Raw genomic sequence first — 26259 nt, 5'->3', positions numbered from 1 at the left:
TCTTTGCCCCTAAACTTTTGAAGCATTCCTTGCCTTCAAAACCCTCCACATGCCATTTTTTTTTATTTGCTTTATTAATTTTTGAATTATGAGTCATGTTTTATCTGCATGAGAGCATTTACCTTTACCCACCACAATAGAAACATTTCTGGTCTTCACAAACCTCCACATTTTTGACTGAGAAGAAATTGTAACTTTTATCAGTACATTCTTATTATTACCTGGGGAACACACATTTTTTTTGTTCTCATTTAGCTGAATAAATTTTATCTTTTGTCGATCTTTTCTTTCTAGAAAACCCCGGAGTGTAATGCGAAAGAATTACTATTTAGCAGCGTGACTTGAAAAAACAGCATATTATTAAAAGAAGGAAAACTCTCAGATGGAGTGAGAAGCATAAATATTGGGAAGTACAATCTTTGTTACAATGTGGGAATGATGTACATGTTGCCTGGTGGCATTTTGGTTAAATAACCATGCTGCCTAATGTCCGTTCGGGATATTGTTCATTTGGCTGTATGACGTTCAGCCTAATGGTTCTTTCACTTTTCATAGAAGGAACTCACAATATTATTGACATTTCCAGCCTTAAAAACCTCCATATGCCAAATTTATTTCCCTTTGCTTTTTTCACTGTTTTGTTATCGATGTTTTTTTTGTTGGTTTTTGTTTTGTATTTTAAGTTGAGTGTCGGACCCATCTCTTTTCTTGTTTAAAAACAGTAGGAAAATATTACAGAAGTGAATGGGTAAAGTACCTCTGTAACTGTATTGTAGCCAATAATGTAGGTAACACGAATATCCCTTTCTTGACGGAGCTCAAAAAACGGAAATTTCCATACAAATTGCTCAAAATTGGCTCTCCAGAACTCTCAGACTTTTTAACACATCAACATTTTTTCTTTGGCATTCGCTAGAACTACTCCTTGTTTTTCGATTCGTAGCTTTGTCCACCTAGATAAATCGAAAATTAAAAATTTGCGACAGATAAAACTTTTTCATGTTTTACAATTTTTGCTCATTTTTTTGTTTAACTGGTTGTTGCCAATTTCGCACACAACATATTTTTTTTCACACATGCAAGTATAAGTAATGGCTCAATTTTCAAAACAATTTACATCAGGTAAACCAAAGACTAAACAGATGAAAATATTACACAAAACTGTTATTGCTCAACAGCACAATTGTGCAGGTTCGTCACGAAAGGGATATAGAGATGACATCCTTGAGAGATGAGCCAGCCTAGAGCTGCAAATCTCTTTAATAAAGATAAAATTAATAATGACATCCTTGATTAAAAGAAGCAAACATTTCGGATGTAATTTTTTAGTAGTTTCGTCTGTTTTATTTGTATTGGGCCCCCTTGGGGAGGGATCTCACGCTGTTTGAAAAACATTTCTAGCCTTCATAAAACTCTACATTCCAAATTTCATTCCCTTTGCTTGATTGATTCTCGAGTAATGAAGAAATGTCTGTTGTATGAGAGCACCCCTTTCCAGAAAAGGCAGGGTTTTCACATAGTCTTAACTTCAATATACTTTTGTCATGAATAAATCAGTTCTGTTTTATGAAGCCACTTTGAGCCACTTGCTCCTACAGTTTATTTGCCTGTGGTTCATAAAATGGCTCATTCTTCAGCATGCCAACTAACATAACCTCATAATGTTTGACAGTTCTCATGTCATTTTGACAGATCTTACATGAGCAAGGTAAAGACAAAAAATCTTTACTTTGTCGACCATATTTCCGTTCTCTTTTTGCTCATGTTACATCCTTCAAATTACCTGGAACTGTCAAAGATTTTGTAGCTTATGTTTCGAGGTGTAATAAAGAATATCGTAATCAAGATTGAGATATTTTGTTATTAATATATTTATTTGAATGTCATATATCAACCTGAAATGGTTTTCAGATTTACACCTTCTCTGCACCAGACCGGGTCCCGGACATCAGTTTAGTTCCTAAGGTTTTATGACACACGTGTGACCGCTGTCCGTTGACAACATTGTCATTGTGTTATTATTGTAGTCGTTAGTCTCCAATTTTCTGTTTTGATCATGTTGGTCCTTTCAACCTACCTTGCTTTTGTATTATATGAAGGAATATATCTGGCGTTCAATTTGAATAGGTCGTATGTTTGTTGTGATATTTTGTTTATTTTTTTTCTGATATGCACCATTCTAATGAAGTTATTTTCTATTAAGCTCAAAACATGCATAAGAAAATGCCTCATGTTGTACCTCAACTAATTTAGTAAATGATATAATTTTTCCATTGCTCTTTGAGTTTTCAATGATACCCTACAAAGGTTCTTCAGGAATTTTTCGAGAAATTTTTCATTCGGGTTTTTTTTTTCAGAGAGTATACAATAAAATGTTCAAGATTTTTAGTCTTAAAGAAACCCATATATGAGTGCGGAAAAGTAGGGAAATATTTGTCCAGATAGCGTAATTTTCCAAAGGCTACGCCTAAGGTGAAAGTGAAGCGCATCGCTCATGAATGGCAAAATGGGTGCCCGAGTATGGTACATCGCTACCTTCACTGAACTCCTACTGAGTGTGGGCGGAAATAGAGGAACGATCGGCAAACGATTTCGGTTAGGGGAGATGCCCGACCGTGCAAGTTGGTTGAGATTCAACTACAATTTACAAATTATAGAAGTTCCAATTGCCAGAAATGATCGACCCTTTGATACACGATTGCGTTACCGATCGGTTTTGCCACCGTTTGCAACCGACAGAGACAGTACACCCTCTGGAAGTGCCTCGGGAGAATAGTTGAATCGTGCGAATCCAAATAGCCATGTGGCCTGTTCGCCGGTTAGCATTCGCAGAGATAGTTGTTGCCATGCTAAAGCAGACCGGCGCGAGTAAGCTAACGTCCGGCCACCAGAGCTAGTTTTACCAGGTTGTAACCCTCATCCTGCGGGGGTCAGAAACCACCACCGTTGTCGCCCCGCCGTTGTTCACTATCCACGCTGCCCGCTGCCAAGCGCCTGCCATTGCGGGCCTGGTTCTTCGTGACGAAGCCGTCGTCGCACCCGTTGGGTCAGAAACCCCCGGCCTTTCCTCTGTGGCTATCGGGGCCCACCTAGCCAGCCACCGCCGTGTTTGCCTCAACATTGATATTGGCAATTCAAATTTGTCAAGTGTCACTGGACTGCGGTCACTGGAGCACCGCACTCTAGATTGGTTTTGTTGCTTTTGACTGTTGAGCTTTTCTCTCAGCACATTTCTGTTTCATTTGTATGGGAGCTTCCCTTTCCAGTGGGGGGAGGGTTCTCACACTATGCTAAGAACCTTCCCCGGCCCCAAACCCACCTTCATACAAAATTTCACGCCGATCGGTTCAGTAGTTTCCGAATCCATAGCGGTCAGACAGACAGACAGACAGACAGACAGACAGACAGACAGACAGACAGAAATTCATTTTTATATATATAGATAGATAGATAGATTTTATTATCATTGGTTACAAGATCCATGTAAAATTTGTAATGTAGTAATTTGAATTGCCAATGCTGTATCACATTCAAATATAAACAACATTACAGTGCTCGCCCTCCAGTCGCATCAAAATTTTGCGCAGTAATTTTAGACGCAAATAAAGATTTAAAAGAATGTTCGGGGCTGATGCGCTTAAATTTTAATTTTTCCATACAACGTTGACCCATCCTACTGTAAATATACGTTTCAGGAATTAAAAATTGTGTGATTTAACGAGATCGCTTTAGTTTTTTTTAGGTTTTTGGTTCTCTTACACATATCCATCGCTTGCATTGATTTAGTTCACTTTCGTAATTCCGCTGAAGCACCCAACGCTGCTTCTGCAACACCACTGGTAGCCTCTTATGTAGTCTCAGTCTATTTTGTACTGCTTACGAGACCCCCGGAAATGATTCCGCAACATTACCGGTATATTTAAATGTGGTCTGAGTTTATGAAAACTGTTAATCAGGTTACCCGGAATTAAAAACACTACCGGTGGTAACTTCTATGGACTGTGCCTATTTTCTTATTATCCATGCATCAGGTTACTGACAAAAAAGCGATTTGATGTACCGCAAACATGGATTTGATTCACTTTTATATATGTCCATTTCCAGTGGGACACTCTTAACCGGTTCCGGAAAATTTACATGGTTCATTTTTACATTTGACCAATTCCGGCGGGACACCTGAAACCTGGTTGTGTAACACTAGCGGTGGTCTCTTACGTAATCTCAGCTAATTTTCTTAATAATCGTTCATCAGCTTATCGAAAAAACCGCGATTTGATGAAGCGCATGCATGGAGTTTGGTTCCCTTTTACATTTGACCACATCCGGAGGGACACCGGGAACCGATTCCGGGACACTACTAGTTCTCCCAAGCATGATCTGAGTAACCGTTCATCAGGATACTTTAAATGCCATTTGATGTGTCGCGAATTTTTGTTTTTTTTTTTTGTATTCGGCCACTTTCAGCGAGACACCTCGAACCGATTCCGGAACACTATCAGTAGTTTCTAATGTGGGCTTTGCTTTTTTTGCTGATCGTACAAGTTATCGAAAAGGCTACGATTTGATGTGTCGCATGTATGAATTAGGCCACTTCCGGCGGGACATCAGGAACTGGTTTCTTGATGCTACCGGTTCAGATATGATCCGAAACCGGTTCCGTAACACTACCGGTTCAGATATAGTGCACGACTATTTTCCTATTTACCGTTCATCAGGTTATTGAAAAAGCTGCGATTTGATGTGTCGCATGCATGTGTTTGGTTCACTTTTATATTTTGCCGCTTCCGGCGGGATACCCGGAACCGGTTCCGGAACACTACCAGATCAGATATGGTCAGAGACTATTTTCCTGTTTACCACTCATCAGGCTACAGAAAAAGCGGTGATTATATGTGTCGCATACATGGGTATGTTTCACTTTTATATTTGGCCACTTCCGGCGGGACACCCGGAACCGGTTCCGGAACACCACCGGTTCAGATATAGTCTGCCACTATTTTCCTGCTTACCGTTCATCAGATAATCAAAAATGCCGTGGTTTGATGGGTCGCATGCATGGGTTTGTTGCAATTTCATATCTGGCCCTTTCCTGGGGTACCGGTCCGGAACACCTAAATGGCCATAACTCCGGAACGACTGGACCGATTCAAGCCATTTTCAATAGGAAACAATGGGACAATATTCCGCGTCGATTGAAACATAAAGCGTTGAAATCGGATGATATTTACTATCCAAAAGTGAGGTGACATTTTTGTACACATACACACATACACACGCACACACACACACACACATACATACATACACACACACAGACATCATCTCAACTCGTCGAGCTGAGTCGATTGGTATATAAGACTTGGCCCTCCGGGAGTTCTATCAAGATTTCATTTTTGGAGTGAACATATAGCCTTTCGGTACACCTTGGTGTACGAGAAAGGCAAAAATGATAAAAATCCTTAACATTAAAGACAAACCAGCCAAGGGCTGAAAGTCTCTTTAATAAAGACAAATCAATCAATCAACTTAACATAGCCCCTCAGTCAGTTTTGACATTTGAGAAAACCTGAGTACATATGTATGTAGAAACCTTGGCTGCATCAGGAAGCTTGGAGGAGACGCATGGTTGTTTGTACAATAAAGTATGGCTTGTATTCCTCGGGGAGATAGAACCATTATTGACCCAAAGGATAACTTCAATGGCAACACAACAACTATAACAACGAAACGCGGCCATTTTTCACGCTACATTTTATCCGGAGTGAGAACATTTAGCGCCATCTATTTGGAAACATGCCAAATGGTCACCGCGTTAAATGATAGGCACCGTTCCGTTGGCTGGGGGATTTTATTCGTGGCTTTGAAAATAACCGAACCGAATCGAAATTTTGACTTGCTCTACCCGATCCTTCTACCCATAATTCCCGGAAACGGGAGCTTTGCGTTTGTTTGCGTTGATGAGGAGGTCGAAAACAGTTGAACCGTTTGGCACCATTATTCGGCGAAGCCACTCTGGAACGGTGAGATATCCAAGCCATGCACGGAGTGGACACCGGCCGGTGGTGCGGCGTGCCTCAATACTAGAATATGCTATTTGGCTACGTGTTAGCGGTTGGGGGTAAATTTATCTGTTGGACACATACGTATGCCGGGACAACTAGAGCAATTGAAGGATGTGTCTGGTTTCTGATTGGCCATGATTTGTGTGCAGTGCCAAAGTGGTTCTTGATATCACTCATTATCTACTATGCAACTATGAGAATTAAACTTTTTGTGAGCAGTACAATTATGTTATACCACAACGTGAAACAGCAACAGTATAAATCTGTACTCATTTGAAACGTTTTACGTATATGGTTGAATAATATTATTTGAAAAAAAAAAATCAGGGACAATAAGTGATTGAATCGGGACATTATTGTAGTGAAAGGGATCCTACAGGATGATGATTAACCTGGGCTTGTTAGGGGAATATCTGTAAATAAAAGAAAATCGGGTTAAGTACGGTTCCTTTGAATTCCACTAAGAATTTGCATCCTTTGACAGATACGTATTTCGACCTCAACTGTAAGGTCGTCTTCAGTGTCTTGTACTTGACTCGACTGAAGAGATCCTTCGCATTCCACACGTCTCATACATCATAGGTAAAAATAATAGGTAGCTTAATCTAGGTAGTTTTTTTTTTTTTTTTTTTTTTTTTCCCGAGCATGCAAAAACTTATATCTATAATAACCTCCACCATAGAATAGGTAAAATTTCCCTCCACCACCGAATAGGTACATTTCCCTCCAGCACAGGATAGGTAAACAAAGTTCATGTATCACAGGTACATTATGAGACGCACGCCATACGAGAGTGCTTAGGGGGTAATAATTTGAAAAGCCACGAACTTCCATTGCCTTGATCCTTATTCAATAGCGTGTTAGGTACCTGTTTGTATATCTCTAGACTCTCAGCAACGTCCAATTTCCAAGGTGAAGTTACATTTCGCAAAATTTGAATATCCTCTGTAGTTACAGGGTGGCCCTCCTCAAAGACATGTTCAGCAACTTTCGACCTGAAATCGTATTCCAAACCTCTATTCACTGTCCTCTGCGCCTTTCCCACCTCCGCCATATGTTCCCTGAATCTAACCTCCAAAGACCGTTTTGTTTGACCAACGTAGACCTTATCACAATGGGAGCAACTGATTTTGTAAACGCCAGCCTTGTTTAGGATGTTGACCGGATCCTTTGTAGAGCCTAATGAAGTCTTCAACTGATTGCTTCTGCTAGAAAATACTAAATCGATCCCGAAATTTCTGAACCTAGAACGTAAATTATTAGTGATGTGTTGATCGAAGGGGACTGATACTCGCTTCAAAGATTCTGAAATAGGGGTAAGAGTTGTTAGGGATCCTCGATATCGCAACCTCTCCTTTTTGTCAATGATGGCCTGAATTGTCCTCTCCTTATATCCGTTGATTTTCGCTGTTTCGAATATGTGAGTGAGTTCCTTATTCTTCCCGTCATCGCTTAGAGGTAGAGTCTGCATTCGGTGAACCATGTGGTGAAAAGCTGCCATCTTATGTTGGAAAGAGTGATTCGACGAATAGGGGATGACACGCATGGTATTGGTAGGTTTCCTGTAAATCTCGAATTCGAACGACGAACTGTCTTCCCTCTTAACTAATAGATCCAAAAATGGAAGTTTTCCCTCCTTTTCTTCCTCGTGAGTGAACCTGATATCCTTATGTACATTGTTGATGACCTCTAGAACCTTAGACAAAGCTTCCCGTTTGATCACACTGAAAATATCGTCGACGTACCTCCACCATTTCTCCGGAAGTAAACCTTGCTCCTTAAGCTTGGTTTCTAAATTTGCCATGAAAAGCTCGCATAAAAATGGGGATAGGGGATTTCCCATGGGGGCACCTTTGGTCTGCTTGTAGAACTGTCCACGGAATTGGAAGTAATTCTCATCCATGCACAGTCTGGCCAAACGTAAATAAGTCCTAACTTTTCCTTTCCAAGCTGCGTCAGACTTTTGGGGTAGTAACCAATCCTCGAGAAGATTAAGAGCATCCTTTACAGGGACACTTGGGAATAGTGCTGCGACGTCGAAAGAAACCATAATCTCGTCCTCCTTGATGGTTCCTGATTCCAACAACTTTTGGGTGAATTCCTGAGTGTTTTTGACCGAACTGGTGGGGAAGGGTTTTGGCATACTTTGGAACTCTTGAACTAACCATTTAGCCAATTTGTGGGTAGGGGATCCTTCAGCTGAAATAATCTCTCGCATCTCTTGACCGGGTTTGTGAATTTTAGGAAGACCTTTGATCCGCGGAAGAATGGGATTTGCTTCCTTCAAACGAGCCTCTCCGATGATGGGTTTACAGTCTTTCAGGGTCTTGTCTGTCAGCCTTATTAGTCCGGGTAGTGGATCTACTCGTAGATGTCTGTATGGTCCTTCGTTTATCTTCTTCTCCATCTGTTCGTCGTAGTCCTTCTTGTCCATAATAACAACCGCGTTACCTTTGTCTGCCTTCATGTAGTATACTGGTTTCTTTTTAAGTTCCGTTACAATCCTTGTCTCGTCTGAATTTACCTTACTGCGCTGTCCTGTTTTGATGGCGTCTGCTACGATGTTCCTGGCTGTATTTTGGTCTTTGATGTTAACGTTCTGTGTGATCGCTGTTTCCATGTCCACGACAAGCTGACACTTAAGTGCTATTCCCTGCATTTAAAGTTGGCCAACGAATATCCGGAAGGTTTCCCATTGTTCCTCACCAAGGTAAAGCGAGCAGAGGAATGTGAAGCAGACAGGAAGAGACGACTACACAAAAAGAAGCTGACGAGTCTACGAAACGAGACCAGAGCAAAGGACACGCACACTCCAATTCCGATGGTTCAACCCATTGAAGGATTCATCGTGGATCATCGTGGACATGGAAACAGCGATCACACAGAACGTTAACATCAAAGACCAAAATACAGCCAGGAACATCGTAGCAGACGCCATCAAAACAGGACAGCGCAGTAAGGTAAATTCAGACGAGACAAGGATTGTAACGGAACTTTAAAAGAAACCAGTATACTACATGAAGGCAGACAAAGGTAACGCGGTTGTTATTATGGACAAGAAGGACTACGACGAACAGATGGAGAAGAAGATAAACGAAGGACCATACAGACATCTACGAGTAGATCCACTACCCGGACTAATAAGGCTGACAGACAAGACCCTGAAAGACTGTAAACCCATCATCGGAGAGGCTCGTTTGAAGGAAGCAAATCCCATTCTTCCGCGGATCAAAGGTCTTCCTAAAATTCACAAACCCGGTCAAGAGATGCGAGAGATTATTTCAGCTGAAGGAACCCCTACCCACAAATTGGCTAAATGGTTAGTTCAAGAGTTCCAAAGTATGCCAAAACCCTTCCCCACCAGTTCGGTCAAAAACACTCAGGAATTCACCCAAAAGTTGTTGGAATCAGGAACCATCAAGGAGGACGAGATTATGGTTTCTTTCGACGTCGCAGCACTATTCCCAAGTGTCCCTGTAAAGGATGCTCTTAATCTTCTCGAGGATTGGTTACTACCCCAAAAGTCTGACGCAGCTTGGAAAGGAAAAGTTAGGACTTATTTACGTTTGGCCAGACTGTGCATGGATGAGAATTACTTCCAATTCCGTGGACAGTTCTACAAGCAGACCAAAGGTGCCCCCATGGGAAATCCCCTATCCCCATTTTTATGCGAGCTTTTCATGGCAAATTTAGAAACCAAGCTTAAGGAGCAAGGTTTACTTCCGGAGAAATGGTGGAGGTACGTCGACGATATTTTCAGTGTGATCAAACGGGAAGCTTTGTCTAAGGTTCTAGAGGTCATCAACAATGTACATAAGGATATCAGGTTCACTCACGAGGAAGAAAAGGAGGGAAAACTTCCATTTTTGGATCTATTAGTTAAGAGGGAAGACAGTTCGTCGTTCGAATTCGAGATTTACAGGAAACCTACCAATACCATGCGTGTCATCCCCTATTCGTCGAATCACTCTTTCCAACATAAGATGGCAGCTTTTCACCACATGGTTCACCGAATGCAGACTCTACCTCTAAGCGATGACGGGAAGAATAAGGAACTCACTCACATATTCGAAACAGCGAAAATCAACGGATATAAGGAGAGGACAATTCAGGCCATCATTGACAAAAAGGAGAGGTTGCGATATCGAGGATCCCTAACAACTCTTACCCCTATTTCAGAATCTTTGAAGCGAGTATCAGTCCCCTTCGATCAACACATCACTAATAATTTACGTTCTAGGTTCAGAAATTTCGGGATCGATTTAGTATTTTCTAGCAGAAGCAATCAGTTGAAGACTTCATTAGGCTCTACAAAGGATCCGGTCAACATCCTAAACAAGGCTGGCGTTTACAAAATCAGTTGCTCCCATTGTGATAAGGTCTACGTTGGTCAAACAAAACGGTCTTTGGAGGTTAGATTCAGGGAACATATGGCGGAGGTGGGAAAGGCGCAGAGGACAGTGAATAGAGGTTTGGAATACGATTTCAGGTCGAAAGTTGCTGAACATGTCTTTGAGGAGGGCCACCCTGTAACTACAGAGGATATTCAAATTTTGCGAAATGTAACTTCACCTTGGAAATTGGACGTTGCTGAGAGTCTAGAGATATACAAACAGGTACCTAACACGCTATTGAATAAGGATCAAGGCAATGGAAGTTCGTGGCTTTTCAAATTATTACCCCCTAAGCACTCTCGTATGGCGTGCGTCTCATAATGTACCTGTGATACATGAACTTTGTTTACCTATCCTGTGCTGGAGGGAAATGTACCTATTCGGTGGTGGAGGGAAATTTTACCTATTCTATGGTGGAGGTTATTATAGATATAAGTTTTTGCATGCTCGGGAAAAAAAAAAAAAAAAAAAACTACCTAGATTAAGCTACCTATTATTTTTACCTATGATGTATGAGACGTGTAGAATGCGATGGATCTCTTCAGTCGAGTCAAGTACAAGACACTGAAGACGACCTTACAGTTGAGGTCGAAATACGTATCTGTCAAAGGATGCAAATTCTTAGTGGAATTCAAAGGAACCGTACTTAACCCGATTTTCTTTTATCCTACAGGAGTTCCTTCTAGCTTCCCTCCTGGCTTTTTTTTTTTTCAAGAATCCCTTCTGAAATTCCTTCGAGGATTCTTCTTGGAATTACTTCGGGACGCCTCAGGAACATTTATCAGAGATTCTATAAGGAGTTCTTTCAAGCAAAAATTCCTTCGGTGATCTCTGAAGAAGTTTATTCAGGAATTCCTGCTGGAGGTCTTTAGAATGGTTCTGGGTCATGCCATTTGGCCGAATGCCGTTTAGCTGAATTCCATTTGGCCGAAAATGGATGATGAGCTCAAGTGATAATGTTTCCCACATCAGTATAACTCGAAAGAACAACCTATGTTTCAAAGAAAGATAAATCTCTGAAAAGGGCGTAGCCAGCTTTTTGGTTAGGGGGGTTTGCAAGCACCCTTGGCAAATTTGTACCTACTAGCTTTTAAGCTAAACGCAACATGATGAAATTAAATATGATAATATTACACTCTAAAAGCAGTATTTAACCCTTCAGCACTCACGCTGTTGTATTTTGTACAATACGTTGCAAAAAGCTCTCCGTTCTACACAAATTAACGTGATGCTGTTAGCGGTGGACAATTTCTGGAAGATTTTGAATTTAAGGATTACTCGGGCATTGTTTCTTCTGGACCTAAGATTTTGTTTGATGATATCTACAAAACATTCGTAAGAAATTATAGCTGAACTCTTTTGGAAATTACAAACTTTTTTGAGCACTAATCTAAGAATTTCTTTGTGCTTTCCTTAAACAAGGTTTTCAAATAGAACATAATGAAACCCCGTCTGAAGTTTTGTTTTTCAAAATGTCTACATAAAGTCTTCCATGACTAACTGGAATTCTTTCAGTAATTAATCATCCAGTTTGTACATATACATATGTATATTGTATATGCTTATTGGCTATATTGGAATGTCCTGGACCTCTATTCCTCTGAGAATAATTGTCGAAATCTCCCTAAAGATTGTTTTATATACTCATATACTGCATATACTCATCTCAGAGCATAAACCTATATAAATGTCAATTGACGTTTTCCCGGGAGGATCCTTGGAAGAATTATTGAAAGTATTCTCACAAAAGCCTTGAAACTATCACTGAAGGAAACCCTCGAGCTATTCCTGTAAAAGTTCCTGAAAGAAATGCATAGAGAAATTCTTGAAGAATTTTACGGCAGGTATTATTAGAGAACTTTCAAACAATGGAATTTTTGAAAAGATCCTGGAACTTATTCAAAAAGTAATGTCTGGAGGAATTTAGGAAGGAATTCCTAGAAAAATATTGGTGCGTTTCCTAGAGAAATTCCGGGAGAAATTCCTGAAAGAATTCCGAAAGAGTCTTTCCTGAAGGATTCCCTGGAGAAATATCTGAAAGCACTTTTAGCATGTAAGAATCACTGGAGGACTTATTGTCTCGCTTATTGTAAGAATTGCTAATGGAATCCCTGAGTAAGCTTCTGAAGAAACTGCTGGAGGGAATCCTGAAAGAATCCCTGGATAATTTCCTGTATGCATCCTTTTTAAATTATCTTCAAATACTAGTCGCTGAAGGAATTCCTCCACAAATTCTAGCAATAATTAAAAAAAATCATCAGGTAATCCTGGAAACATTCTTGGGTACATCCCTAAAACAAATGATTGAAGGATTGAAGCAGAAATCCCTGAAAGAACTGCTTGAGAAATCTCCAGATGAATTCTGGGAGAAATTTCTGTAGAAATTTCTGAAAAAAATCAAGAAAGAATCCCTAGAAAAAATTTAAAAGAAATCTGTTGAGGAATTCCTGGAGGCAATCTCAGATAAAATTCTGAACAAATCTTTGGAGGAATTCTAAGAGAAATTCGAGAAGGAATTCCTGGAGGAATCCTTGAAGCAATTCCTGGAAAAATCTCTAGAGAGAATCCTGAAGGAATGCCTGGATGAACTTCCAAGCGAATTTCTGGTGAAATCCTTGGAAGAATTCCTGGAGCAATTCTTGGATGCGACCCAGCAGGAATTGCTGGAGAATTTCCTGGAGAAATTCTTGAATAAATTCTTGGAGCAATCCCTGGAAGAATTCCTGAAGAAATCTTCGGAGGAATTCTAGAAGGAATTCCTGGAGAAATTTCTTGAAAAATCACTTGAGTAGTTCCAGGAGAATTTCCTGGAAGAATCTGTGGAGGAATTTGTGGAGAAATTTGTGGAGGATTTCTTGAAGAAATTTTCGGAGGAGTAGGAGGAGTAGGAGGAGGAGGAGGAGGAGGAGGAGGAGGAGGAGGAGGAGGAGGAGGAGGAGGAGGAGGAGGAGGAGGAGGAGGAGGAATCCCTGAAACAATTCCTGAAGGAATCTCTGGAAACAATCCTGGAGAAATCCCTGAAAAGTTCCTGAAGGTATTCCCGAAAAAATCCTCAAAGAAATGATGACAAAATTTTTGAGGTTTATTCAGGAGCAATTCCTGGATCAATTCCCGGAGAAATCAATGGAGGAGTTCCTGGAGAAATTCCTAGATGAAATCCTGGAATAATGCCTGGAAAAATCCTTGAAGGGTTTACTGAAAGAATCTCTGGAAATATTCGTGGAGAAATCCATGAAGAATTTCCTGGAAGAATTCTTAGCGGAATTTCTGGTTGAATTCCTGGAGGAATCCCTGCAGGAATTCTTGGAGGAAATTCTGGAAAAATTCCTGGAGGAATCTCTGGAAAAAATCCAGAAGGTATTCCTACAGAAAATCCTGCACGAATTTCTAAAGGAATCCGTGAAGGATTTCTTGAGGAAATTCCTGGATGCATTGCTGACGGAATGTGTGAAGGAATTCCCAGATAAATTCCTGGTGAAATTCTTGGAGATATCCCGAAAGAAATTTCTGGGATTATTTCTGGAGGAATTCCTCGAGCAGACCCTGGAGAAATTTCTGTCTGAAATCCTGATGCAATTCCTGGAGGAATATATGAAGGAATAGCAGGAGGAAACTCTGAAAGAATTCCTGGAGAAATCTCTGCAAGAATCCAAGGAGGAATCCGTAGAAGAATTCCTGGATAAATTTCTGGAAGAATGCCTAGGAATGCCTGGTGGAATTCTTGGAGCAACCCCTTAAGTATAATTCCTGGAGAAATCTTCGGAGGAAGACGTCCCTGTAGGCGTCCCTGGAAAAATTCTTGGAGGAATCCCTTGAAGAATTCCTGTAGGAATTCTCGGAGGAATGCATGTAGGAGTTACTGAGGGAAACGCCAGAGGAGCTCCTGGAGAAATCTCTAGAGGGATATCTGGCAGAATATTTGGAGGAATTCCTGGGGGATTTTTTAGAGAAATCCCTGCAAGAATTCCGGGAAGAATTTCTGGATGAATTCCTGATGAAGTTTCTGGAGGAATCTCCGAAAAAAAAGTAGGAGAGTACCAGCACCAGGAATAATTCCCGAGAAAAACGCAGATGGAATTCTCTGAGAAGAAATCCTTAGAAGAGTTTGTGGAGGAATACCTGTAGCAGTTCTTGAAGAAATCCCTAGAGAAATTTATTACGAAAAATAATGAAGCACTACCAATGCAAATTAAAATATAACATCTTGTAGTGGAACCTTATAAATGCGTAATGAATTATAACATCACAATTGGACAAATACAACACAGAACAAGTATTTTGCCCTGTTACCCTCTTGGATATCAATTTCCGATGACAGGATGACGAAATGTTGTTGGTCCATCGTCCATCAGTCAATCCAGTAAGGGCCTGTCCATAAACTACGTAGACTCTTAGGGGGGACGGGGGGGTCTGGCCAAAGTCTACGCTCCATACAAATTTCGATTATTTTGTATGGACAAAAGTCTACGAGGGGGAAGGGGGGGGGGGGTCTGAGATGACCAAAAATGAGTCTACGTAGTTTATGGACAGCGCCTAATCGTATTTCTTCTGGCAGGTTGCCTTTCGTTCGCAGTATTATTTAGTTGGTTTCATCACGATTCGGGTTTCATCACTAGAGTTCTATAACTTGAAGTCTGTGCCAGGAAAAGGTATACATCTCTAGTACCTAATAACGGCCCGAAATATCCTGAATGTTGGCAATCGAAATAGGATTGCGGGCCTCTATTATGCCAGAGCCCTATAAATGTACATTTATTCTAGGGAAATATTTACAAGTTAAAATAGCACATTTAACACAAAAATAAACCTTGTTATAAATTCCTGAAGAAACTCCGGAAGCAATTTCAATAGGAATTCCTAAGGGAATATCAAAACAATTCGTGGAGAAAGTGCTAAAAAAATCCTGGAGGACTTTCTTAGCGAATAGAAGGAGTACTTCCTGAAGGAATCCTAAGAAGAGTTCCTGGGGGAATCTCGGGATGGGAAAACATCCTTTTCCGATAGTAATTCCCATACAAACATTGAAGGGCTTGTGCACTCTCAATTTTTACCCAAATCAGCTCATTTTTTGGGAGGAGGCATAGAATCTGGTTACGAATCGTATAAGCGGTGTGGAGCAAAAACGATTTTTTGAACCACGCTACTATACACCCTTCAAAAACTCGTCAAGGATTCTTTCTTAAGTTCCTTTAGAAATTCCTACAGGAGTTTTTGCAGAAAATAGTTCAGTATTTCCTTCAGAGAAACCTCAAGAAGTTTCAGAGATTCTTGCAGATGCTTTTTCCCAAGAAATTCTTCCTAAATTTGTTCTGGGATTCCTACAGAAGTTCCTTCAGAAATCTCTTTCAGAGAATCTCATGGAAGAATCCAAGGAGACCTCAAGAAGAATTCAGGGATTCCCCCAGAAGTTTATTCAAGGATTCCTATATAAAAATGATTCTATGATTTAGTGTAGAATTAGCATTTAAGTTAAAATAGACATTAATAAAAATGAAAAAAAAATCTATGATTTCTTCCGATCTGAATATTCTTAAAGAATTCCTCGAGAAGTTCCTTTAGGGATTCCTCTAGTAGTTCTTTCAGATTGTAGATTGAGATTTTTCCAGAAGGACTGCCGGATTTCTCCATTAGCTCATTCAGGAATTCCTACAGGAGTTCCTTCATAAAATCTTTTAGGAGTTCCTGTAATTATTTCCGTGGTATTATAAGCAGATATTATTGACGAATCTTTCATAAAGTTTTCACAAGTATTCCTCCAGCAATTCTTTCTAGAATTCCTCCAGGAATTACTTCTTGAATCCCTCCAGGAATTCTGTTGGAGATAGCCACTACCTCTGTAATATTAGAATATCAAATTGTCCAATCATCCCCATACTCCCTCGTCAGTAATTATAACATGAGCGAGAGAATGAGTGACCACGAAGGTAGCCGATGGTCAATCGACAACGCTGTAGAAGCAGCAATAGTTGTAAATATTAGTCAGTCAGCAAATACACGTTGAATTGGACACTACGTTCGATCTTGTTCTCGTCCCATTTCTTCGGTCGGTTGATGACCCTTACCAAAAGTTCATTACCCCGGTGCGTGTGATAAACGGTCTCGGGTGTACTATCGCGAGTGTGTCAATTTTCGGTGCTAGTACCAACTAGCGAAGAAAGTTCTTCGAGTAACGGCAAGGCGAGTATCGCCAACAAATTCTTTAGGGGATACATCCTGCAAATCCTTACCCCCCTCTGCCCCCCTACCGAAAAGTTCTCTTTGGGAGACTACGCTGAGAAATCCTTCGAGGATTCTGCCAGGAAATCCTTCGGAGATGCCTACCGGAATTCCCTCGGAAATTTCCCCTGGAATTCCTGCAGAGATTTCTCCTGTAACTTCTTCGGGAATTCGTCCTGAAATGCTTTCGGGAATTTCTTCTGGAATTCTTTCGGGGATTCATCTTGGATTTTCTTGGGAGATTCTTCCTAGATATCCTTTCGGGGTTTCCCCCAAACTTCTTTTGAGGGTTCCCCCTGAAACTCTTTCGGGGCTTTCTCTTGATATTCCGCCGTAGATTCATCCTGGTATTCCTTCGCGATTTCCTCCTGGAATCCCTTTGGTGAATCCTGTTAGAACTCCTCTGGAGATTCCTTTTGGAATTCCGAAAGGGGTTCCTCTTGGACTTCATTTAGCAATTCCTGCTGGACTTTCTCCTGGATTCCTCCTAGAATTCTTTCGGAGATTCCTCCTATAATGTATTCTGGAATTTCTCCTGGAATTCCTTTCGGGAATTCCTCCTGGACTTCCATCATGGATTCCTCCTGAAATTGTTTCGGGGATTTTCTTAATATTCTATCGTGGATTTCTCTTGAAACTCCTTCGGGGTTTCTCCCTGGAATTTCTTTGATGATGTCTCTTAGAATTCTTTCGGAGATTCCCCCTGGATTTCCTTCAGATATTCCCCATTGAATTCTTCCAGGTCCTCCTAGAATTCCTTCGGTAATTCTTCATGACATTCCCCCAGGAGTCCTCCTGATATTCTTTCATGGATTTCTCCTGATATTCTTTCGAGGTTTCCTTCTGGAATTTCTTCGATGATTCCTTTTAGAATTTCTTAGGAGATTTCTCCTGGATTTCCTTCAGAGATTTTGCATGGCATTCCTCCAGGAGTCCTCCTAGAATTTCTTAGGGGTTTCCTTCTGAAATTCCTTCGGGGATTTCTCCTGGTATCTCTAGGAATTTCTTCGAGGTATCCTATTGAAAATCCTTCGAGTATTCCTCTTTGAAATCCTTCGGAGATTCCTCCCAGAATTCCTTCAGGGGTTCCCCTGGGATTTTTTTGCAGGGATTTCTCCTGTAATTTCTTCGGGGATTTCTCCTGGAATTACTTCAGGAATTCCTCCTTGAATTTCGTCGGATATTCCTTCTAAAATGCTTTCGAAGATTCCTCTTTGAATGCATTCTGGAATTTCTCCTGAAATTCTTTCGGGGATTCCTTCCAGAATTCCTTCGGAGATTCCTCCTTGAATTCTCGGGCATTTCTTTAAGAATTCCTTCCGGGATTCCTCCTAGACATCTTTTGGAGATTTATCCAGCAATTCCTTCGGGAATTCATCCTGGAATTCTATCGGTGTTTCCTTCTGGACTTCATTCGCAGATTCCTCCTGATATTTTGGCGGGGATTCCTCTTAAAATTTATACGAGAATTCCACACAGATTTTTTTTCGGAGATTCCTCCTAGATTTTCTTAGGAATCCTTTAGTGATTCCTCTTCCATTTTTTTTTTCGGAGCTTCCTCCTTGAAATTTGGAATGTTACGAGGATCCATCATGGAATTCCTCCGAGGAATCGTCTTAGAATTTCTTCGGGATTTCCTTCAGTGATTCCTCCTACAATTCCTTCGGGAATTTCTTCTGGAATTCTTCCGGGGATTTCTCTTGGAATTTCTTTGGTAATTGCTGCTAGAATTCCCTTTGAATTTTCTCCTGGAACTTTTCAGAGATTCCTTTTGGATACTTTTCGCTGATTTTTGCTTGAAATCCTGTGTTTTTTTCTCGAATTCCCTTGGAAATTCTCACTGAAATTCTTTTGGAGATTCCTGCTGGATTTTTTTGTGAATTACTGCAAGAGTTCCTTTGAGGTTTGTGCTAGAATTATTTTAGGAGTTCCTCATGGAATCCTGCAAGTATTCCTCATGGAATCCTACGAGGATTCTTCCTAGAATTCCTTCAGGGATTCCTCCTAAAATGCCATCGGGGGTTCTTCCTAAAAATTTTCCGGGAATTCCTGTTGAAATTCTTTCGGCGATTTCTCTTGAAATTCTCTAAGAGAGATTCTTGACCCACCAGAGATTCCTGAAGAAGTTTCCTGAAGATGATATGTCCAGAAGTTTCTTCTTGGATTCCTCCAGGAGTTTCTTGAAGGTTCCTCCTGGAATTACTGAGATTCCTCCCTGAAATCATTCGGGGATTCCTTAGTATGAATAGTGTGGCTTTATTATCAAATTTGAAAGCGTCTGAAAATTCTAAGAAAACAAAAAGCAAAATCGTTATTTGATTTCCCTTCCTTTGCAATGGCATCTAAAACTGAACAAAACATAGATTGAGTTAATATAGTTCAATATAGTAGATAAATAAACCCAAACAACACCAAACAGTTCCATCACATTTGCCTAATATAATCCCCACTGTTGTATAAATTGCACGTTCTAATTGAATGCTCTCTATCTCCCATTTCATGCAACAACGACGACACCATCGACCCGGCCCAATCACGGATGTTCCTGGATGCCACCCAACCCTCCTCGTTTGCCTTGCTTTGCCCAAAACTCAGCCAAAAAGTTAGGGGAACAATGCTTCTACGATCAAACCTGCATCTACAACGACGAGCACGCTCTCTGTGTGCAGATCAGCCACAACGCCATCTGCCAGTGTGCTCCCGGTTTCCACTCCGTTAGCTACGTAAAACCAACCAGACGTGTCTTCTGTACACAAGGTAAGTATTCCTGTTGCCTTCCTCCCCTGTGTTGATACGGTCCTGAGTTGGTGGATCACGGGCTGATGGTTTTTATTTTTGTTAATGGAGTCCTCAAGCCATCAATCTAAAATACAACACGCGTACAGCCGATGGACTAAATTTATAACGATGGGGTGCTTACATAACACCTTTTTATCATTTCACCCAAGACTCCGATATGCACGTGCTAGCCAGTAATACACAAAAATAGAAATATTATCAATCAGGTTTTGTCATGCTCTATCGAATATTTTTGAATACGAGAAGGATTTCCTAACCAAGCATTCTAGATCAACATGAACAAGAGAGTTTTGATTACCTCCAGCTTCATCACCATCATCATTAATCGAGTTGCTACAATTATGAAATGGTAGCAGTTGTCTTCTGGATAATCTTAATAATCTTAATTAACATTTTGTCTTTCATTTTAATCGGGTAGAAAATGCTTTTCTTGGGATAACTAAACATGAATTAGCATTCTGTCATGAATCGAACATGCATTTTTTAACATAGATAACATAGATTTTTTAGATTTAATATATAAAAAAAACTTTCATGAACACGTTATTACAACTTAATACCATTTCAATCCAATATTTTTATCATAATACATGACTCCATAGAACCGTCCTCAGTCCACACATTTTGGACTCCATTCAATTCGAGCCGCACCGAGCTTCCCTGTGTCGCACTAACGTTTTCACTCTTCTTTTCTTCTTGGTCGCTTTTCTTCTTCTCCCCGTGTCTTTCTTCAGATATGGCTCAAATAACTGCAGATCTTCCGACACTATTCGGTGTCACCAGTGGCATTGCCGTGCTAGCCGGGCTCATTTGCATGGTACTGCATCTATTTAGCAAAACGAAATACCCTCGACCTCGACATTTTGGCGATGCTAACCTTGCGCCGCCGATTTTGTACAACAGCGATACAGGTACGTTGGGACACGTTTCTATCTGGCTGAGATTTCATGGTCGTTAGTAGAGAGTTTTTTTTTCATATAACTGTCATCTGTTATTATTTTCGATTCCTGGCCCAAAGAAGAGAGGCATTTGTCTGTCTAAGGTAGCAACGCGTGGCGTGGTTATTCGGAATGCTGTTTGAGATCCAATGAATCGTGAAAATTTAATTATTGAAACCTCATTTATTTGGATTAATGGAAACAAAAAAATATTACGTGCGTACTTAGAAGGCAAATTTCTCTTCACAATGCATGAGATCCTTAAAATAATAGTAAATAAACTACTAACAAATGACACGGTGCAACTAAACAAAGTATATACTTGAACTCATAAAATCGCTGTGTATGTTTACTCATGTTAAAAGAAAAAAAAATGAAGCATCTAAACATCAGCTGTTTGATATTTAGATGCCTCATTTGATCAACTTTTTTTCCAAAATCCATTAGTGATATCCTATATAAACAGACAAACTCGAAATTTACCAAAAGATCATTTGCTAAAATTCAATACGGGGAGTTAGAATGAGTGAACGTGTAACACATGTTCCGTAAACTGTAGTAAAACTTAGCTTGAGTAACGTGGATTTGTAAAACAAATAAGTATTTTGAAATTATCTCTGGAACTGGCAATACTACTCAAATAACATCAGTATCACGGTTTTGAGGTTTGAGCTTCGTGGCCGTGCGGTTAGCGGCGGCAGCCGTCTAGGCATATCACAAGCTTCGGAGTGTGGGTTCGATTCCCGCTCCAGTCGGTGGAAACTTTTCGTCAAACGAAAAATTCATTACTGGGCTATTGGGTGTTCTGTGTGTTGTCCCCGTTGTCTACTGCAAGTAATGTGTTCAGTCTGTGCAGCCTCTGGCTGAAGACGGTGTGAATTGTCTTTTTAAAAATCAAATTCAGATATTTGATCAAGATTCTGTAGACATCTGTAACATCCCAGCCAACACACGATCGCATATGATGTAGAATAGGATGCTAAAGTGGAGGCGATATGCGGCTAAATGGACCCGAGCAGAAGGGAATAACAACAGCATAAGGATCTGTGTTATTTGGGCAAAATAGCTGAATAATAAAATCGATTATTTTTAAGTTATTACCATAATATATAGTGTTATAAACTTGTCTGTCATAAGCGGCAAAATAACAAATTCCATAACAAAAAAAATTTTCCCGGAAAACCATTAGTTATTGAAATGTTTTGTTAGTTTCAATAACGACCTAATAACAGTGAATTCGGAAAATATTGCAATAACAAATTTTGGTATTAATATGTTATTGATAATAATCGGAGAGCAGAATTTGCTAAAGACTGGACTCGAAAAAAATGAGACACTCAAAATAATGTATATTGCCGGGGCCCGTGGCGTAGTTGGTCACACGTTTTCTTCATATGCGGATGGTCATGGGTTTGATTTCCAGCCCCGGCACTTGCAATTTTTCGTCAGTTGCTCTTCCCCCGAGAGCGGTTGTTACTGACCCTCTTCTGAGCCCCGTGGCTCAAACGGACCCGGGTACCTGGATATCGGCGAACTGATACTCATACTGGACCCCCAATCGGACTGGAAAGGAACAACGGCCATCCATCATCCTTGTGCTCATCCTTCTACCATGTATAGAGTAGAAAAGTGAAAGCAGCAGAAAGGCAACCAGTTCGATAAAGTAGAATAGAATAGACATCTAGGCGCTGTACAAAATGTAAGTGCAGCTGTCAATTGAAATCGCTCTCGTAGTGCCCTAGTGGACAATAGAGCTGCAATTAGGTTAAGTGATCAAGGGTAAAAAAAATAATAATGTATAACTTTTGATTGCGTACACAAAAATAGCAGATTTTTCAACCAGGAACAGCAAGTTATGCCCTAAAAATTTCATCAAAATCGGTTCAGTATTGGCGCAAATATTGTCGATACAATAAAATGTGATTTTGGAAATTTTGGGCTTCCATTTTAAAAAATGTTTAGGCTATAACTTGGTTGTTAGCTCATCAAAACGTCTGATAATTTGACTGTAAGTTCTTCAAGTAAGTCAAAATAAGTGGTGAAAATTTCATTATAATCGGTTCAGGACCTTTTTTTGTAACAATTCAAACAAAAAAAAACGGGTTTTCAAATTTTGGGCACTTTTTAACATTTTAAAATCAGTGTGCATTATTTTGACTGTAGTATTGGCAACACTGTCCCGATTTTTTTTTTAACTTTGACGGTGTGAAATCGTTGTGTTAATCTGTTCTCAGTGAAAATTTCAGCCATTTTGATTGAACATTTCAAAAGTTAGAGCAGTTTGAATGTCACTATACCAAAACCACATCTGCTTATTGTGACATAGTGCTACATATATGACTATAACTTTTTAAAGGTCAAATCAAATTGAATGAAATTTTGACACAATACATCTACATACATACTTTTTGTACAGAAAAATTTGATTGAAATCGGTTCAGTATTTTTGGCTCTACAGTTTTAGGTAAAAAATGTGATATTTTTTAAAGTATTTGTTTGGCCAAGATTCTCGAATGGTAAGTCTCTAGTTTCGACAATATCTCCACCAACACTTAACCGGTTTTGATCAAAATTTTTAGGGTATTAGCTACACATAATGTATTATTTCTGGTCAAAAAAAAACAGCTATTTTTGTGCACGCAATCAAAAGTTATACATTACTCTTTGTGTCTCATTTTTTTCGAGTCCAGTCTTTATGATATCAAACTCGTTACTAAATAAATTATAATGCTTCTTATATAAAATTATTCGCTTTGTCTCACAAACTCGCCAATAACATGAGGTTCATTACTCTGACGAAAGAAATATTTTGAAATTATCGAAAAATACTATATTCAGCTTTTAATTCATTCTAAGAGATTTGAAGTCGCAAGTTAATCGAATTTTAGTAATTTCTATATTATCAAATACGACTAGCTTCGATTTCCACCTTTTCATTTATAAACTTTTAAACTTTAATTGTTTCGGAACACGTGTGACCTTTGTTTTTTATTCAGCATAGAAACTGGAGAATTTTTAGAATGCTCAACAGTTTTGCAGAAATTTTTTGGCATATTGGAAATATTGTACAGATTATTACAATTTTCCTGGAAAGATTGTTTTATTTCCTCCGATTTTTCCCTGGATTCAAGAATTATGTCGAATATTCCTCCTGGATTCTACAAGAATTCCTCCAAAAATTTTGCTATAATTTCTCCTGTACTTCCTCTGATAATTCCTACAGGACTTTCACCAGAAATTTTTGCAATATTTTTTTTCTAAAATTTCTCTGTTTCTCTAAGGATTCCGCCGAAAACTCCTTTTATGTTTATCAAATGACTGTCATAAAATTCTTCCAAAAATTTGTCGACAGATTTGGTCATAAACTTTTCCATACACGACTTTAAAAATCTTCCAGAAATTTCTCCGAAAGTTCTTTGACGGAATCTTTCATGGGTTTTCAAAGACTCCTCTAGAAATTCCTCCAGAATCCTGCATAAAATCCCTTCAAGGAATTCTTCAGAATTTCCTGTGATCATTAGTCCTGATGTTCATGTCATTTCTTTGAGGATTTCACCATGAGTTTTTCCGAAGGATTCTCCAGGAGTTTTTCAAAAGATTCTGCCAAGAATCCTAATAATTGCTCAAAAGAATTAACTTCGGAATTTCTAAGAAAATTGCGCCAGTAGTTCTGTTGAAGACTTCTCCAGGGATTTATCGAAAGGTTCCTCCAGAACCTCCAAGTGCTTATCCGGATTTTTTTTCAGGAATTCTTAAAAGGAGTTCAGACACGAATGCCACATAAGTGGTAAAGTGTCTTTAATAAATATTAATAATAATAATTAAAAGGAGTCGTTCAGGAATTTCCTTTTTAACTGAATACAAAAATGGAACAACACAATGGGACAGGTCATAAAATAATTATAACAATTATTGTCGAAGTGTTGCTGTGATTTCAAAACTTGTTACTGTTGTGCTATTGCTGATAAGTTGATCAATAGTACAACAATAACTAAACTTGTACTTTAAAAAAAACATGTTATTTCAATGTAATTTAGTTAATGCGTATCAATAGCTTGATTATAACAAAATGAGATTGTCCAACAAAATTTGTTATGGAAAAGCTATGCATTGATAATTTAATAATAACAAAAAAAGATATAAAAACAGGTTATGTGATTTCGTAGTTATTAACTTGCTATTCTCCTCTGCTCGGATAGTGTTAAAAAATAGGCAGTTTAGATGTGCTGCAAACATTATAGTGCCCTTCATGTGCAGTTAATTGTTTTTTAATTTCGAAACAACAATAATGTAACTGATGACAACACTGACCATATTCAAAGAAAGCTTAGATCCCATACAAGACTGGTGAATGAAGAACAAAACCGTAGTAATCCTAGGGTGCAGCACATTATTTGATATTCCGAAACAAATAAATTTGTGGCTCAGGCTTACACAAGATTGAAGATGAAGTTTTGGCAAATACTTAGTAAAAGCAGAAACAACAGTCAGTTCCCGTCAGTTAGAAAATGACATGCTTTACCCGAAACGAGAATAGATAATTATAAAACAAAGTTGTTTTTTTTTTTCTTAAGAAACTGGATCCCAAACGAAACAGAACAATAACAGAAATATTAACTACACATCACTGCATTAATGCAGGGATGGGAACACCCACTTGCAAAAAGTTACACATAAATGAATCACATAAATCAAATTAAATATTTGCATCGACCATAATGTGTATTTAAACACTTACGCCTCCCAAAGAACTTTGCAAGTGAATATTCCCATCCCTGGTGGGCACACATCGGCGTCAACATTTCAAAAGGGAGTAACTGCATTTGCAAACATTACGTCCGTTAAACTATGCAACGTAGTTAAACCAACTCAGACAATCTATCAGCACTAATAGAGAGATAGAATCCTGCTCTTTACGATAGTGACGATGGATTTCATGGGAGTGATAAAGTATGGTCCACTGCTTTGTGATATGGTTTGAATGCAGTTAGGCCGTTACAAGTATTTATTTCAGTTTTTGTCCCACCACTCTTTGGCTGGTCGATGTGAGTGATAAAAATAATAAAGCATTTAATCCGAAAAATATTAAAAACTTATCGGATTTGTTAAAGAATTTTTTGCAAGACTCGACTTTTTGATAAATATGTTTTATCTGCCCCTTCTAAATACCAAATCTAGCCAAAAACTTTTGAAAGAGGGGAAGGTGACAAAAAGTCAAAATGAAATTTGTACCCGCCTTACAATCATTTGAAAAGTTGGTGTCCAAATGTGTTAAGGACAAATTTAAAAAAATAAAATGACGCAGTTGTGTTGGCATTTGAACTCATAGCTCTTCAAATTCACTAGACAGGGCTCGCACCGTTAACCAACATTTCACAGAACAGGTGGCAATTCTGCAAAGTAAAAAGCCAGCCTTAATCAAATGTCCACCTCACCCCTATGCTCTTCTTCGTAACTCTTCATCTACTTCGATGGTTAGATATCCACTTCCACTTTTTTTTTGAAATATTTCCATGTCCATTTACAACACATTTATGCAAATGAACTTCAGACTTTACGTATGCCTTACATACCATTTCGATTGACTATCCGAAAAAGAACAACATGTATGATACTATTTAGCTTCATCTTTCACTGTTATTGTAGTGGTGTTGTAAGTTACTGATAGAATGTTGCACCGCTAATAAGAACACTGTACAGCTGTGCTCTCTTGATCCTTGAGTTTTGCATGATAGGATTGTTTCAATCGTTGCAATGTTGCCAGCTCCACAATAAAACTTTATGTTTGCAATATTCTTTCTTTAAATTAATCCTCAGTAATATTTTTTAGTCAAATAGACTGGAAAAGAT

At 39.2% G+C, this 26259-nt stretch overlaps 1 protein-coding gene across 9 annotated transcripts in view; it reads left to right on the top strand.

Annotated features, from left to right (window-relative positions):
* LOC109419417 (uncharacterized) overlaps window positions 1–26259 on the top strand; it is a 155961-nt gene that overhangs the window by 66589 nt on the left and 63113 nt on the right. For all 9 annotated transcript variants that reach the window (XM_029866244.2, XM_029866243.2, XM_062852714.1 and 6 more), the window contains exons 4-5: window positions 19268–19429; window positions 20206–20382. In XM_029866244.2, the coding sequence (XP_029722104.1) occupies window positions 19268–19429; window positions 20206–20382 (339 nt within the window). The remainder of the gene's footprint in view (window positions 1–19267; window positions 19430–20205; window positions 20383–26259) is intronic.

The sequence above is a fragment of the Aedes albopictus genome, chromosome 2, assembly GCF_035046485.1.
Source record: "Aedes albopictus strain Foshan chromosome 2, AalbF5, whole genome shotgun sequence".
Classification (NCBI taxonomy): Eukaryota; Metazoa; Arthropoda; class Insecta; order Diptera; family Culicidae; genus Aedes; species Aedes albopictus.
The sequence above is the reverse complement of the archived record's forward strand: the minus strand, read 5'-3'. Positions and strand labels throughout refer to the sequence as shown.